Source organism: Callithrix jacchus, chromosome 11 (genome assembly GCF_049354715.1).
Source record: "Callithrix jacchus isolate 240 chromosome 11, calJac240_pri, whole genome shotgun sequence".
Lineage (NCBI taxonomy): Eukaryota > Metazoa > Chordata > Mammalia > Primates > Cebidae > Callithrix > Callithrix jacchus.
Window position 1 is genome coordinate 17,804,488 of NC_133512.1, and position 14,347 is coordinate 17,818,834.

Here is a 14,347-nt window from a genome sequence, read left to right on the forward strand (position 1 = left end):
GCGGGGACCGACGTGCGCCTGCGCGTTGCTGACGCTATCGGGCTCGCGCCGGGCGTGCGTGCGTGCGTGCGTGCGTGCGGCGCGCGGGGCGTGGGCGCGGTATCTGGGCCGGCGCACCACTATCTGGGCCCAGCTCCGAGCTGTTATGTACAATAAACGCTTATTACAGATGCTCCGCTGAAGGAGCCCTGTCCGCAGTCCGGCAGCGGTGGTGTACGTAAAGTAGTAAATTGTTTGCGTTCCATTGTGCATAGGCTTCATTTTTAAAAGTCCTTTCAAATAAATACAAGGAGGCGATGGAAATTGAATGAAGATTCCAAGGATTCCCATAGAGCGCGGCTCACCTGTGCTCAACCGGAGAGTGAGCCGCGGCTCACCTGGGAGAGCAAAGCGTGGCTCTTCTGCATCCACCCAGGAGAGTGAAGCATAGTTCACCTGCGCCCACCCGGGATAGCCAGCCGCGCGCCTTCTGCAGGCAGGGAGCGGGCGGCGGGAGAGGAGCGGATCTGCTTAGATCATTACTCCAAGCCACCCCAGCCTGACGAGGCCTGAGGCTGTGCCCCTCTTGAATTCAGGCCCAGCATGTCTCACCTCCCACCCTGGCACCCTGCAGTTTGCATTCCACACAGCACGTGAGCGGGTGCTCAGCAGTTTTCCTTGGCTGAAAGAACCACACAGAGTAGCATGCAAAAATGACCTGCATGTTTAAGATAAAATAAGAGAGGACACCTGTTCTCTGAATCCGGCAGCTCAGACCTCCCCTCAGCCAACACCTACACCACAGCTCTCTGCTGTGTAGGGACACCTCCCTGAAATTTTGAAAAGCATTCCATCATTACCTTCCACTTTGTTCTGGAGCCAGGTTTCAAAAGAACAGTGCTGGATTTTAACTTAGTGAATTGGGTTTTCAGACACAAGTCAACAGGGCAACCACTCACAGTGGCCTCTGCAGTAAATAATGATCTCAGATCACAGAACAAGAAGTCTGGAGGTTAGTGGGAAATGTGGGCCTGGTGATTCAGTCATGAAAGACCATCTCTCCATTCAGTCACCTTCTCGCCTATGGATTTTCCTACCCAGGCTTGTCACCTCATTGTCGAGAGATGCCCTCACAGTCAAGCTAGGCAGCCTCACACAACCCAATTCAAAACAGAAAGATGGAGCCAAACTGAGAAAGGGCCTTTTCCCTCTGAACACTTCTGTCTGGAAAAAGAAAATGTTTCCCAGAAAGCCTCCTAACCTTCTTCTTGTATCTCCTTGACTAGCTGGGTCCCCTGGATATCCTTTCCTGAGAAAGAGAGGGTCTGGTGCAGGGGATAGAGAAAATGACTAGCAACTAGCAGCACATGTTGTTTAAACACAAGATTTAAAGAAACGCAAGGCACAATTTCAAGATCTTTTTAAGGTTTTTGAAGTCTTCACAAAATAAAAAGGAATTGGACAATGCACTTTAAAAAATAGAAGAGGTTGCACTGAAAACAGCTCCTCATTCATTCCATGGCTTAGATAATCATAGAAGATGCTTTTATTCTAATTCCATAATGTATCAACAATTTTTTAATGATTTTACAATTACCCAAAGTATGTCATGTAGAATGAAAATGAAATGAAAACAGTTATATCAAGATCAAGTCAGTTGCATGCTCACTGGCTCTTTAGAAATTTCCAAATATATGTGTATTTAGAAATGACCATATAGATACTATTTCGGTAATGTTAGAGATGGAAAGTTTATGTCCCCCCAAAATTTGTATGCTGCAATCCTAAGCCCAATGTGATGATTTTAAGGGGTGGGGCCTTTGTGAGGTGATTAGGTCATGAGAGTTGAGTCCTCATGGATAAGATTGGCAAGTACCCTTGTAAAGAGACTCCAGAGGCCGGGCATGGTGGCTCACACCTGTAATACCAGCACTTTGGGAGGCTGAGGCAGGCAGGCAGATCACCTGAAGTTAGAAGTTCAAGACCAGCCTGGCCAACATGGCAAAACCCTGTCTCTACTAAAAATACTTAAATTAACCAGGTGTGGTGGCGGGCACACCTGGTTGCAGTGAGATGAGATTGTACCACTGCACTCCAGCCTGGGGGATAGAGCAAGACCGTCTCCAAAAAAATAAAAAATAAAGTAAAATAATAAAATAGGACCCAAAGAACTTATCAGCCCTCTTTCCATCACCTAAGGATGCAAAGAAAGGATGGCAACCTGGAAAAGAGCTCTCACCAGAATTCAACCGTGCTGGCACTCTGACTTCCAGCCTCCAGGACAGTGAGAAATAAATTTATGTTGCGTATGAGCCACTCAGCATATGGTACTTTTTTATAGCAGCTCTGCACAGGCTAAGACAGGTAATTAGCTATGTTTGATGATTTTCATCATCAAAATTTTCATGATGGCATTTTGGAGAATTCACATAAACCACTCCTTTACTCTCCTAAAAATATTGCTCAAATACTGAATTACATTTGTGCTTGCCAAAGTTAACTTTTTTCCAAAAAGTAACACTAGCCACTTCACGTTGTACTTTTGGTACAAAAGCATTTCCCAATCCAGTGGTTTTCATCTTCTGGCCTAGTTGGCAAAAGTGTAACTCACTTCTGCACTCTCTCGGAACCGTAGTCTCCCCATCAGGTGTAAAACGGAAATAAACCTTTCTTACCCATGAAGCCATTATAAGGATTATAATAGATATAAGATATAATTCTTAAATTATCAAAGCAGCCATTCAACAGAAACCTTGTTGCTATGTTACTTTTGTTGTTACCGTTAATACTCTTACTGGGATTCAACCCCTTATGCCATATCAAGACCTTTCCATCTTTAACAAATGGACATATATTAGGATAGTATCACAATACATTAGCATAATGTGGAAGAGTTTAGTGCTTAAGCTATTCAATTATTAAACTTTGCTTCCAAGACCACAGACTGGTGGTATATACTGTGTGTGTGTGTGTGTGTGTGTGTGTGTGTGTGTGTGCGCGCGTGCGCACACACGCGCACCTATGAGAAAGAATATGCTGTTCTTTCTTCTTCTGGGTAGAATTTGTTGAGCCTTCAAGGGAAGAGGTTTTCACTTACAGTAAACAGTGCCAGTTCTCTTGATAGAAGGGATTCTGGGAGATGGCTGCTCATTTCCATATCACGAATTCTATAAACATTGTCTCAGATAAATGCCAGTGTACACTTCAGCGAACTCATTTGTTTTTGAGCAGAGGGGATAATATGGCCCTAAATAATGTACCTCCCTGTCAGCCAGGAGAGTTACATTCTGGAGATGTGTGTATCGGTGGGTGTGGGAGGCAGTTGGGGTTGAGGAAATAGGAAAGCCAACAGGACAAAGCTTAAAGGGAAAACAGCCCAATCTAAATCCAGTTCTTTCTCTGTGGGATTCCCTGTATGTGGAGTCCCACTGACTTCCAAACCTCTCAGCTCCCTGTCTCAATGGTAAGGAGGAAAAAAGAACCAGGATTGAAGGGATGGTGTTCCAGCCCACCAACAAAGGCGTAAGATGTGTGGGCCACGGTGAACCAAGCGCACAATTTTAGTAAAAGCTATTCATTGGCTACACTGAATGAATCATAAAGGAATGTGAAGAGGCTACCTCTGGCATTGCTGTCATAAACAGAGCTGATGAGGGGGAGGTGGTGTTCTCCCTGTGTCAAAAGACAAAATTACGACAAATTTACAGATCAAAATGGCTTTTATTCATGATTCATGAATCCAGTAGCCTCCATTTTATAGATGGTTAATACAGAAAGTCCTTTTTCTTGTTCCTAGGGCTGGGGGAAGCACTTTTTGGATCTGAGAACCAATTTATGGAGAAGTCAGGAGGTGGGGTAAACTGCCATGAGTTATCTAGAAATGAGCAAGAAATCAGACAAGCTTTTGTCTCTGTTGTGTCTCTGTCTAAGCTGAGGTCTTAGACTCTCCATCAAAGGATCCAGCCAGCTCAGAGGGAGGAAATCTTCAGTGACTTGCTGGCTTCCTACCCTGCTTCTGTACAGCATCCCCGTTGCCCCTGCCATCCAGTCTCCTCCCTCCAATCAGGTCTCAGCCATCTTTCCAAAGCATATTTGTGGATGGGGCTGGATGAGCCCACAAAAGCAGAGAGCTGGTATCAGTGATGTTAGTGGCTCCCATTGGAGCCCTTGCAGCAATCTTAAGGGCTGAAAAAGAAGCTTATAAAATTTAGACATCCCAGCCTTAACTCAAGAAACTGAGTGCTCCATGCCCCACCAGTTCGAACAAGGGTGGCCCCTGGTGGGCCCTGACAACACAGCCTTGGTCCCCACATCAGGGTGGAGGTGAGGTCTTGTTTGTGTTGGGTAGAGAACAAATGACCTGACCAAATTAGATGGGGAACTACTTGGCATCTGACATATTTCCAGATCTCTGAACAGCAGATCATATCACTCGCTTATGTTCACATAGATATCGGAGGTCTTTGAAATTCAAATATGCTTATTAATAACCCAAGGACCCCTTCTGAGGGTGCCTTTGATAGTCTTACAGTCTTCAAAGGACAGGAAGTAATCTTGGGATTAAAACACATGTTTCTAAAAGCAAAATGGCTCCCAATACACACAGCAAACTTAAAGTGAGATTGAGCAGATACCACATCCTTGTTGCAATTCATTTATTTACAGAAGCACTCCTCAGTTCCTTATCAATCATGATACTATAAGACAGACTCGTCTGACCAGAAAATCAAGGCCCAGAAAGCCATAGAGTCCTTTCCATCACAGCAGACAACTCCATCTCATTGTTCCAGGTTGTCTCTTGGTTCTAAATTTTATTTCCACAGATGAAGTCATCTCCAAGTAAAACTTGTGTATTGTTAATGTATCCAGAACAGTGCCTGACATCAATGAGGCACTCAAAGAACATTTGTTTAATAAATGAATGCAGTTTAAATACATCCCGAGGATGCAGTATCTTTGTCTACTTCAGAGGGAATGTCTGTATCACAAGAATAAATTTGACACAACATAGAACAAGATGATCATCTGAAACAATTAGCATTTCACTTGAATTGTTTATTAAGCATTTAGCCACATGACAAAAGACAATTTAAAGACCACAGATATAATTTCAAGTTGCAAGAACATAGATTGCCTTGGAAAACATATCAGTGAGGCTTTCATGCCACTTCTGATGGCTGCAAGAACATGACAATCTATAATGTTTTAATCAACAAAAATCACAGCCAAATAATGAATAAAAGCTATAGCCTCTAAGATTGACTTTTTATATAGCAAATAATATGTCTTCATTGATGAGACACTAAGCAGACAAAATCACCAGCCTCTGGATGACTTTGGAGAAAGCCACAGGAAGCCACAGACAGACTCAGTTCCATGAAGCCAGGATGTTATTTATTTTCTTCTTCTTCTAGTTTTCAGATATATCTCTCTTAAACTTTGATTCCTACAGGGAAAAAAATAGCATGAACATATGACTACATTAAAACAAGTAAGAATAAGAATTGTATGTACCCTTATTTGAATATAAAGAAGGGATATATCACTTCTCCAATGAAACAGAGACAATTGTGCAGTGCTGGAGAGTCTGACCTTAAATCAAGGAATTTTTACTGCCAATCTGGCCTTCTCTGATGAAAACTGTATTCGTGTCAACTAGAATCTCTGCCTAATTTTCTACCCTCTGTAAAATAACAACAGTTCCTACCTTCTCTCAGAACTAGGACCACATGAATGTAAATAACCTCAAAGAATTACAAGTAAAATCAAGGTATTAAGATTTTTATTGTTCTAATTAATCTGTCCCAAACAACATACATGCATTAAAATGTACTACTGTATCATGTATTTTTTAAAAAATTAAATTTCATTTTCACCTTTTGAATCTACAGCAAATATAATGATTCCAGAGGAACTGTGACTCCTATCAGAAACACACCATTGTTTCCAATAAATTTTCAGAGCTACACTCTCCACATGTGTTCTTCTGGGCATATGCCAATAAGATCCTGATATGATACATGCTTCTGAGATAGATGTGAACGTGGGGTTGCAGAAATGCGAGTCAGTGGCATTTGCCTGATAGGGATTTGTTCTGTATAGATCTTACAGCAGTACTTTCCCTTCCCTCACATAGACTTATGCTGAGAGCAATGGAATAACTTCAACATATAAGCCTCTCCCCACTACCTTCCAGGGATGCACGAGATATCACTTTGGAGTTGCTCTGGGTCGAGAGTTCTTCCTCAGACCTCAGGCCTCTCTCAGCTTAACAAGTGAGGGAAGGCCCTGGTTGCACCAGGGAAAGGACCTGGTTCTCAGGGCACATTTTGACTGAGAAGGTAGCTCTTTGGCCTCACTTTTCAGGAGCCATGGACAAGTCTCTCACATACACAAAACATGATTTTCAACTTATGATTTGTTGAGCACTATAGTTTTTCAGATATTCACAATTAAAATCAACGGCAAAGAAGATAAAGTTGTAGGCAATTGGGAAATGCATTACCTGACACACACATTCTAAATTCCCCATGGGTTATAATGAGTGGAAAATTGCAAAAGGAAGACGGGGAGAGAGAAAGAGAAGCAGGTGCTAACGAGGAGTCACAGATTCATCTGCCAAACGGGACACAGAGACCAAAAAAAAGACAAACAGAAAAAGGTAGACACACTCCAATGGGATGACATTCTTAAGATAACCTAATGAAGTGGCTTCTAAGCTTGTCTGGATTCCCACAGAGGCGATCTTAAACACCCTCCATGTTGCCAACACTGCGTTTGTTTAAAACATGTGCTTTGTTTTCGTGTTTGTTTTTACAAATTAACTGCATGCTGTTTGCAGGGTTTAACCATGAAAGATAAATCCCTCACAACTGCAAGAAGCCTGGTCGTCGAAACATAACCTTTCTTTAAACCATCAAGAATTTGAATGGCAAACCATGAGTCACAATACATTCCCTTTTTATTGTCTTCATTGGTTCTCTAAAGGTCACCAGTTTCTCATATAAGCTTATTATGATAGTAAGTTATATCAACAAATGCTGTTTGAAAAAATCTGAAGGGATATTGTAGAGATTGATGTAAGAGAATAAAAAATACAAAACATCTAAGTTTTAAAAGAATTATTACAAGGTATCATTCCTTCTACTTCTCCAGAATGAAGATGGTTTTCTCTTCCTTGTTTTAAGGTGGAGGAAGTGCAGCATGGCAGCATTGAGTGGCCAGGCTGGGCCTGTAGCTGGGTCTGCGCTCCAGGGGGACACTCTTGCCGTGGGACAAAGAGACAAGCAGAAAATGAGCCCAGGGTGGCCTACCTGCAGCTGGCTTCGCTTCTACTTTCTCTCCGCTTGCAGAACGTCGGCCGCCATCTCTTTGATGTGCTCCCAGGCCACCTGCACGTGAACAGATTCCACGGTGCGAGAGCAGATGGCAAAGCGCAGGACAAACTTGTCCCTGAGATGACATGGAACCAAGTGGATTTTTTTGGCATTGTTTATTCTTTGCAGAAGAGCTTCATTCACTTTGTTGGAACCCTGAAGGGATTGAAAGAGAGGAACTGTGCTCAGGTCTCTGAGGACTCAAAAGTCAACCAGTCATGTAGGAAGGCCAGTGCTTGGTGACCCTGCCATACGTCAGGGAGAAGCCGACTAACCATTCCCTCCGTGTTTATGATGTTACAAAATTCAGCAAAATAATAGTAACACACCCTAAAAGACTGCATGCATCTTCTCCCCACAATACAATTTCTCCATATTCTAATATGCCATCCAAAGATGACCCGTCCATGGTCCAAGTTTGTTTTAAGGAAAGCAAAGATCCCTAGATATGTCATCTATAAATATATGAGCTTAAACAGCAGAACTGGGATTTCTCATGGCACCAGGGGAGGGGCCTCTAAAGTCTCACAGAAACGCAGAAGACTCTCAACAACCTAGAAAATGAAGCATAATGGTCAAGCTAGTGCTAGAGTCTGAGAAGAATACCCGTGAACCACAGGACCGAGGGACCATTGGTGACTCTCCAGATGAGCACAGCCCACCAACCTAGGGTAGGGCAGAGGCCCCACCCCTCCCACTACACCAGAGATGGAAGCCTGGTGTCAATCAGCCAAAGGGAAGCCCTTGCTGTCCCGCCTGGATCCTGCTTCCGTAGCAGCCAGTCTCCTGACCCTTCACCTCCACCCCGCGTTGCTCCTCTGTCCTTCTGTTTGTAGGCAGTGACTCCACATCTTCTAAGCCATGGAGTCTTAAATAGAAGGAGCTGAATGTGGGGCACTGCATGCTAGTTGCCCGAACCTTGCAGGACTGCACTGTGTGGCCCTGTCTTCAGAGTGGGGAAGCAGGGATGAGGAGTAGAAAGTGGAGAGTTCTATCCACCACATGGAACCACCTCAGACAAGCACCTGCTGGATGCTGGTGCCTGGAAAATCCCCTGGCCTCTAGCTGTGGGCCTGAGCGCCCTGCTCTGGTCGTAGCCAGGTAGACAGTGATGGGCCAGAGGAAATTTGGAAACCGTGGGTGAACACCAGGTCTGGGCAAATCTGGATGAGGATTCAAGGATGAGGACAGATAAAAAAGAAATGATGATGCCAAGGGAATGGAATTTTACCAAAAAGACTCAGCATGAGAGCAAACATCTGAAATGCATAGAGTACAGAAAATGGAAGCAAATTATTTAAGAAAAATGTGCTTGCCATTTTCAGACTGGACTGGAAGGAGAGGCAGGAAGCCTAGCAGAAGTGGGTCAATGACAAGGAACAAAGTCGGCTGAGTGGGCACAGATGGAGACCAAGGAAGGACTGGCCGAGACGAGGATGGAGGGAGAGAGACCATGACACTGTACAGCATCAGGTCTGCTTTAATAAAGAGCCACATGGCACACATGATCTGAAAACAGCCAGGTAGGTGTTTCATTCTTGTTTTCGCTGTGGCAAAACAAGTGCACTGGCATGATCTCAGCTCCCTGCAACCTCCACCTCCCAGGTTCAAGTGATTCTCCTGCCTCAGCCTCCCTAGTAGCTGAGATTACAGGCATGTGCCACCACTCCTAATTTTTGTATTTGAAGCATTCAGCATGAGAGGACCTGAAATTCAGATCGGAGAAGATTAGACAAGGAGAGAGTAAGGCCAAGATGGAAGACGTGGAGGCAGAAAAGTGAGCCACAGTGTTTGACCAATGCGCTTCCTCCAGAAAGTGGATTTGTAGACTGGAGGTACAAGCAAAGTTTTACAAAAGGAAACATTTGTCAGCTGAACGATGCCTGGGCTTCCTGCACGAGAGGGCTCACTGCATGGCATGCGAGAAGAATGGATGAAAACCAGTACACAGATGGGTTTGGTGGCATCTGTAAATTATGCAAATAAAATTAAAGCCGTAACTTCGACAACATTATGCTAAGTGAAAGACGACAGTCATAAAAGGTAGTATGTTGTATGATTTCATTCATACAGATGTCTAGAGTAGACAACCCTACAGAGACAGAAAACAGATTAGTGGCCCTAAGGACAGGGAATGTGGAGTGACTGAGTACCGAGAACCAGCTCCGTCAGGAGACCCCCACCCAGGCAGGCTGAAGGCACTGAGAGACAGATACCCAGATAGCACAACAGAGTCGATCTATCCTGGGGACCAACAGCCTGAGAGCCTGCGGGGCTGACAGCTCTCCAGATTGAAGGCCCTGAGCAGAGATTCATCCACGTAGCTATTTGCTCTTTAACAGGTGATTCTCATTAATACACAGGTGTTCTACATATACACATAACTCAGGCATATACCAGGTACGCAGCTGTTACCCGCCAACCTCTAATTACAAACTAAAAGGTATCCTCCACGGGGGAACCATGGGGCAGGGGAAACCTAATGTTTCTCAACAACTGGGTGTGGGGTTTTTTTGGGGGGATGAAAATGTTCTAGAATTAGATTGCAGTGATGGCTGCACAACTCTGTAGATACACTAAAAATACTCAAATGTAGACTTTTTTTTTTTTGCAACAAAGTCTTGCTCTGTCACCCAGACTGGAGTGCAATGGGCAATCTCAGCTCACTGCAGCCTCTGCCTCTGAGGTTCAAGTGATTCTCCTGCCTCAGCCTCCTGAGTAGCTAGGATTACAGGTATGTGCCACCACTCCTGACTAATTTTTGTATTTGGAGTAGAGACAAGTAAAAAAATAAAAATAAATAAATAAATAAAGGGTGGGGGGTCAGTGTTTAAAACAAAAAAGAGAGAGAGAGGGCCGGGCGCGGTGGCTCAAGCCTGTAATCCCAGCACTTTGGGAGGCCGAGGCGGGTGGATCACGAGGTCAAGAGATCGAGACCCTCCTGGTCAACAAGGTAAAACCCCATCTCTACTAAAAACACACAAAAAAATTAGCTGGGCATGGTGGTACGTGCCTGTAGTCCCAGCTACTTGGGAGGCTGAGGCAGGAGAATTGTGTGAACTCAGGAAGTGGAGGTTGTGGTGAGCCGAGATCGCGCCATTGCACTCCAACCTGGGTAACAAGAGAGAAACTCCATCTCAGATAAAAAAGAGAGAGAGAGAGACAAGGTTTCACCATGTTGGTCAGGCTGTTCTCAAACTCCTGACCTCAAGTGATCCGCCATCCTCAGTCTCCCAAAGTGGTGAAATTACAGGCGAGAGCCACCACGCCCAGCCCAACTTTAAATGAACAAAGTGAATTATATCTCAATAGTAGACTTTAAATGAACAAAGTGAATTATATCTCAATAGAACCGTTAAAAGTGTATTTTTTAAAAGTCCTACAAGAAAACTGTCAGCAAAAACAAGAATGAAAACGACCACTTGATGGCAGATGAGTCTAATAAGCACAATGTCAACACCAAGGTTGGTAGACTGGCCACATCCTGGACACGGATGGACTGAGGCTTCTCCCACAGACACCCAGAGCGTGTCTTGCCCTCTCAGTCCTCTGGGCACCCCCAGGTCTCATCACTTTGTGCTATTCCAAGAGCTCAAGTCTCCGCTCCAGCTCTGCTGCCTGCAGGCTTTCCCACGGCCTCAGCTCCTCTCTGCCTCAGAGCTCCACGAGTGATGTGAGGCAAATGGACATGGAAGATGGAGTGGCAGTGCCACACACTGATTGGCAGCCCCTTGACAATGACACTGAGCCCAGCCTGCTCCTTCTGCTGAGTGCTGTCTTTAATTTGAACAAGGAAGCCGCCTGCAGAGGCTTGAAATCATTGTGAATTAAAAGCTCCTTCCAAAACCATACAGAGCGTTAGGTCTCACCTCGCTCCATGTACACAAGGGAGATTACCAAGGGGCATGTGTGCAGAGCATCTTAGAGCCTTTTTTAGAACTGTGTCACGATTCTCAGCAGAGATGGCTTATGCCCCAACCCCCGTGGGCCATCCTGACCTCACCTGGTGAACACACAGCATCAGGCAGCAAAATAATGGTACACCACAGCACAGTGTGAAACAGACTCCTGTGTGGGCATCGTGTCAAGGTGCAGAGCCAGCAGTTCTGGGAAGGGGCTCAAGACTGTCTTTTCTAAGGAGTTCCTGGACAAGGCTGAGGACGCTGATGCTGTTGATGCAGAGGACTTTCAGATGAGTGAGGCTATGGACAGACCACCGTCCTCCAGGGAGGGCCAGTGGCAGAGGTGTGGGATGGAGCCTCAGGGGGTGAAAAAATGGTAAGGATGATAGGGCCAGTGAGCTGTGTATGTGAGAAGTCTCAGGGCAGCCTTGAGGAAGCAGGAACAGCCGCCATATGTGGAAGCCAAGCTCTGCGGTGTCGGGCAGGGCAGGCCAGTGGGCTGAAGAATGCAGGCGTTGCTCTGCCATCTCTGGAGAGCCAGTGCTGATCTTTGAGCATGGAGGTAATGAACGACACTTTCCCCTCTGTCACATTCACAGAAAATGAAAAAGACTGCAGTAGATATAGACAAACCTTTAGCCGAAAGCAGACAAGCCCCAGAGTGACTTCCGCACAGATTTCAAAGCGGGGATCCTGGCGCACCAGGGACTCAAACTCATGGGACAGCTGGACGTGCTTGAAAGAGGAAAAGGAAAATCTGTTTTTCTCATGGCCGCTTAATTCAGAACGTAACTACCTAGGAAACCTTATTAGACTGCACATCTGTAATTCATTTAGACTCTCTTGGCAATTCTCAAATGCTTGTGCCATCCACTGACCAGCTCTGTTCCCAGGAAGGCTGAGAAACTCATTCCCTACCATAAGCAAATGTCTAGTGTCTTCAGGGGAACAGCGACCATCATTTTCTTCTGTTCATGAGACTATTCTTATCCCACCCAGACTGTCTTTTATCATGTCAGACTAAATACTATGAGGAGGTATTTGAACATTCTGGAAGAGACGATGGCTAACGCCCATCGAGTTGCTCCTCTGTATTTGTGGTGCCAGTGCTCACTGCTGCAACATCCTCAGGACAGCCAAAAATACAGAGGATATGCTGATTATCCCCATTTTGCACATAAGAAAACAGTGTGGGAGAGGGCAAGCCGCATGCCCAAGGTGCACCCGGAGGCCTTGGCTGAGCTGCGATTCTAAGGCAGCCTGATGGCTGCCATGGCTCTTGCTCCTTCTCAGCATCTGCCACCCAGAACTGGGCATCCTGTCCGCTCTGTCACATTCAGAAATGGCCTTCCTGTCATTGAATACACCAACCTTATTTCACTTCCAGATAGTTATGGAACTCAGAGGCTATTCAGATAGTATGTGACCCTAGGAGAAGGAGCCCTCTGTGGTGTAGGCCCGTACCTTGCTCATTCTGAGCCTGTACATCCAGCATGGCCCCCACGTTGCAGGTGCTGGGGAGGAAGCCGCACCATGGCAGGCCCGGTGCGGCCTACACCTGTCATACGAGCGGTTCCTCATTTTGCCACCAGAGGGCGCCAAAGACCTCGGCCTCATGGGCTATCGCAAAGTCGGTTCCCGCCCAGGGAGACAGGCTTTGAGCGCCGCTGGACTCTGTCCTAAGGCAGGCTTGGGTCGCCTTTCAGAAAGAAGTGGGGTGCGTTTTAAACAGGAGGCAGCATGATCACAACTAGTTGTCCTTGAGCTTAAAGATGTCATTATTGTGGAGAGATAAACCCCTCATTTTTTGGCTCTCTTTCCCCCCCAAAAGCTGAATTCATCTCAAATGGGGAGAGGGGTCTTTCCTACTCATGAATTCATATACATACTCCTTTCCCAGTTCTCACCCCCAAACAGGTCCTCATAGTGCTCGGCAGCTCCTGGAACTGTTCTCACTAAAGCTTTGGGAGGTAGACAGTTTACGGCATGTCCTAAGCATTCCACAAAGCTTGCAAATGGATGCACTTTTTTATATGCTGTGCCACAGACGAGGCTGCTGGGGACACCTGCCCCTGTGCAGCTGGTTGTGAAGCGGGCAACGGGACTTAAAATGAAGGGCTGCCACCAGCACTAAGGCTGAATATCGCAGGTGCACTTGTTCCTATGAAGCCTGGGGACCTCTGTCCATCAAGATGAGGCCACAGCTTAGGAAGGACACAGGATCGGAGGGAGCCAGCAGAACAGCAGCTGGCCTTCTGCGGCTGGCTAAACGGGTTGCTCTAGTCAGTTCCTGCCTCATATTCAGGCCTCAGTTTCCTCAATTATTATTATTATTTTTTTTTCGAGATGGAGTTTTGCTCTTGTTACCCAGGCTGGAGTGCAATGGCGCTATCTCAGCTCACTGCAACCTCCGCCTCCTGGGTTCAGGCAATTCTCCTGCCTCAGCCTCCTGAGTAGCTGGGATTACAGGCACGCGCCACCATGCCCAGCTAATTTTTGTATTTTTAGTTAGAGACGGGGTTTCACCATGTTGACCAGGATGGTCTCGATCTCTTGACCTCGTGATCCACCTGCCTCGGCCTCCCAAAGTGCTGGGATTACAGGCTTGAGCCACCGTGCCCAGCCTTCCTCAATTATTTTTTTTTAAATGCAGGGGAGACAGGCTTGGAGCTGATGAGTGGTTCTCAATTTCAGTGCATAGCGACGGTGTCTGGTCTGCTTGTTAAAGCAGAAGTCACTGGGCCCCACCGCAGGCCGGCACTGCTGTTCTGGAAGCATGTTTGAGCACCACTGGCCTAGGGAATATCTATCTTTTTCTGGCAATTTGGAGGGACAGAAACACATTCATTATGTTCTCATGATTGCCATTGCTCAATGAACTTCGTTCTTGGCTAGATGTGGCTAAACACAACTTATGTGGTGTTTCTACTTTGACCATCTTCCTGGACCTGATACCCTGCAATCTTAATAAAAGGGACTTAATAGATCTTATAAATGACCTCATCTCAACAACCCAAACTACAGTCTGGTTCCCTTGCCGTGTATCTGCTTATTAAGACGTTTGAAGGCCAGGCACAGTGGCTCATGTCT

At 45.8% G+C, this 14,347-nt stretch overlaps 1 protein-coding gene across 4 annotated transcripts in view; it reads right to left on the reverse strand.

The window, feature by feature from the left end:
• Positions 1-5,019: 5,019 nt before the first annotated feature.
• DDC (dopa decarboxylase) overlaps positions 5,020-14,347 on the reverse strand; it is a 103,391-nt gene continuing 94,063 nt past the window's right edge. For all 4 annotated transcript variants that reach the window (XM_009002174.5, XM_009002175.5, XM_002751414.7 and 1 more), the window contains 3 exons: positions 11,891-11,992; positions 7,293-7,511; positions 5,020-5,425 (listed from right to left, as the gene is read on the reverse strand). In XM_009002174.5, coding sequence (XP_009000422.1) covers positions 7,311-7,511; positions 11,891-11,992 — 303 coding nt within the window. In that variant the 3' untranslated portion in view covers positions 5,020-5,425; positions 7,293-7,310. The remainder of the gene's footprint in view (positions 5,426-7,292; positions 7,512-11,890; positions 11,993-14,347) is intronic.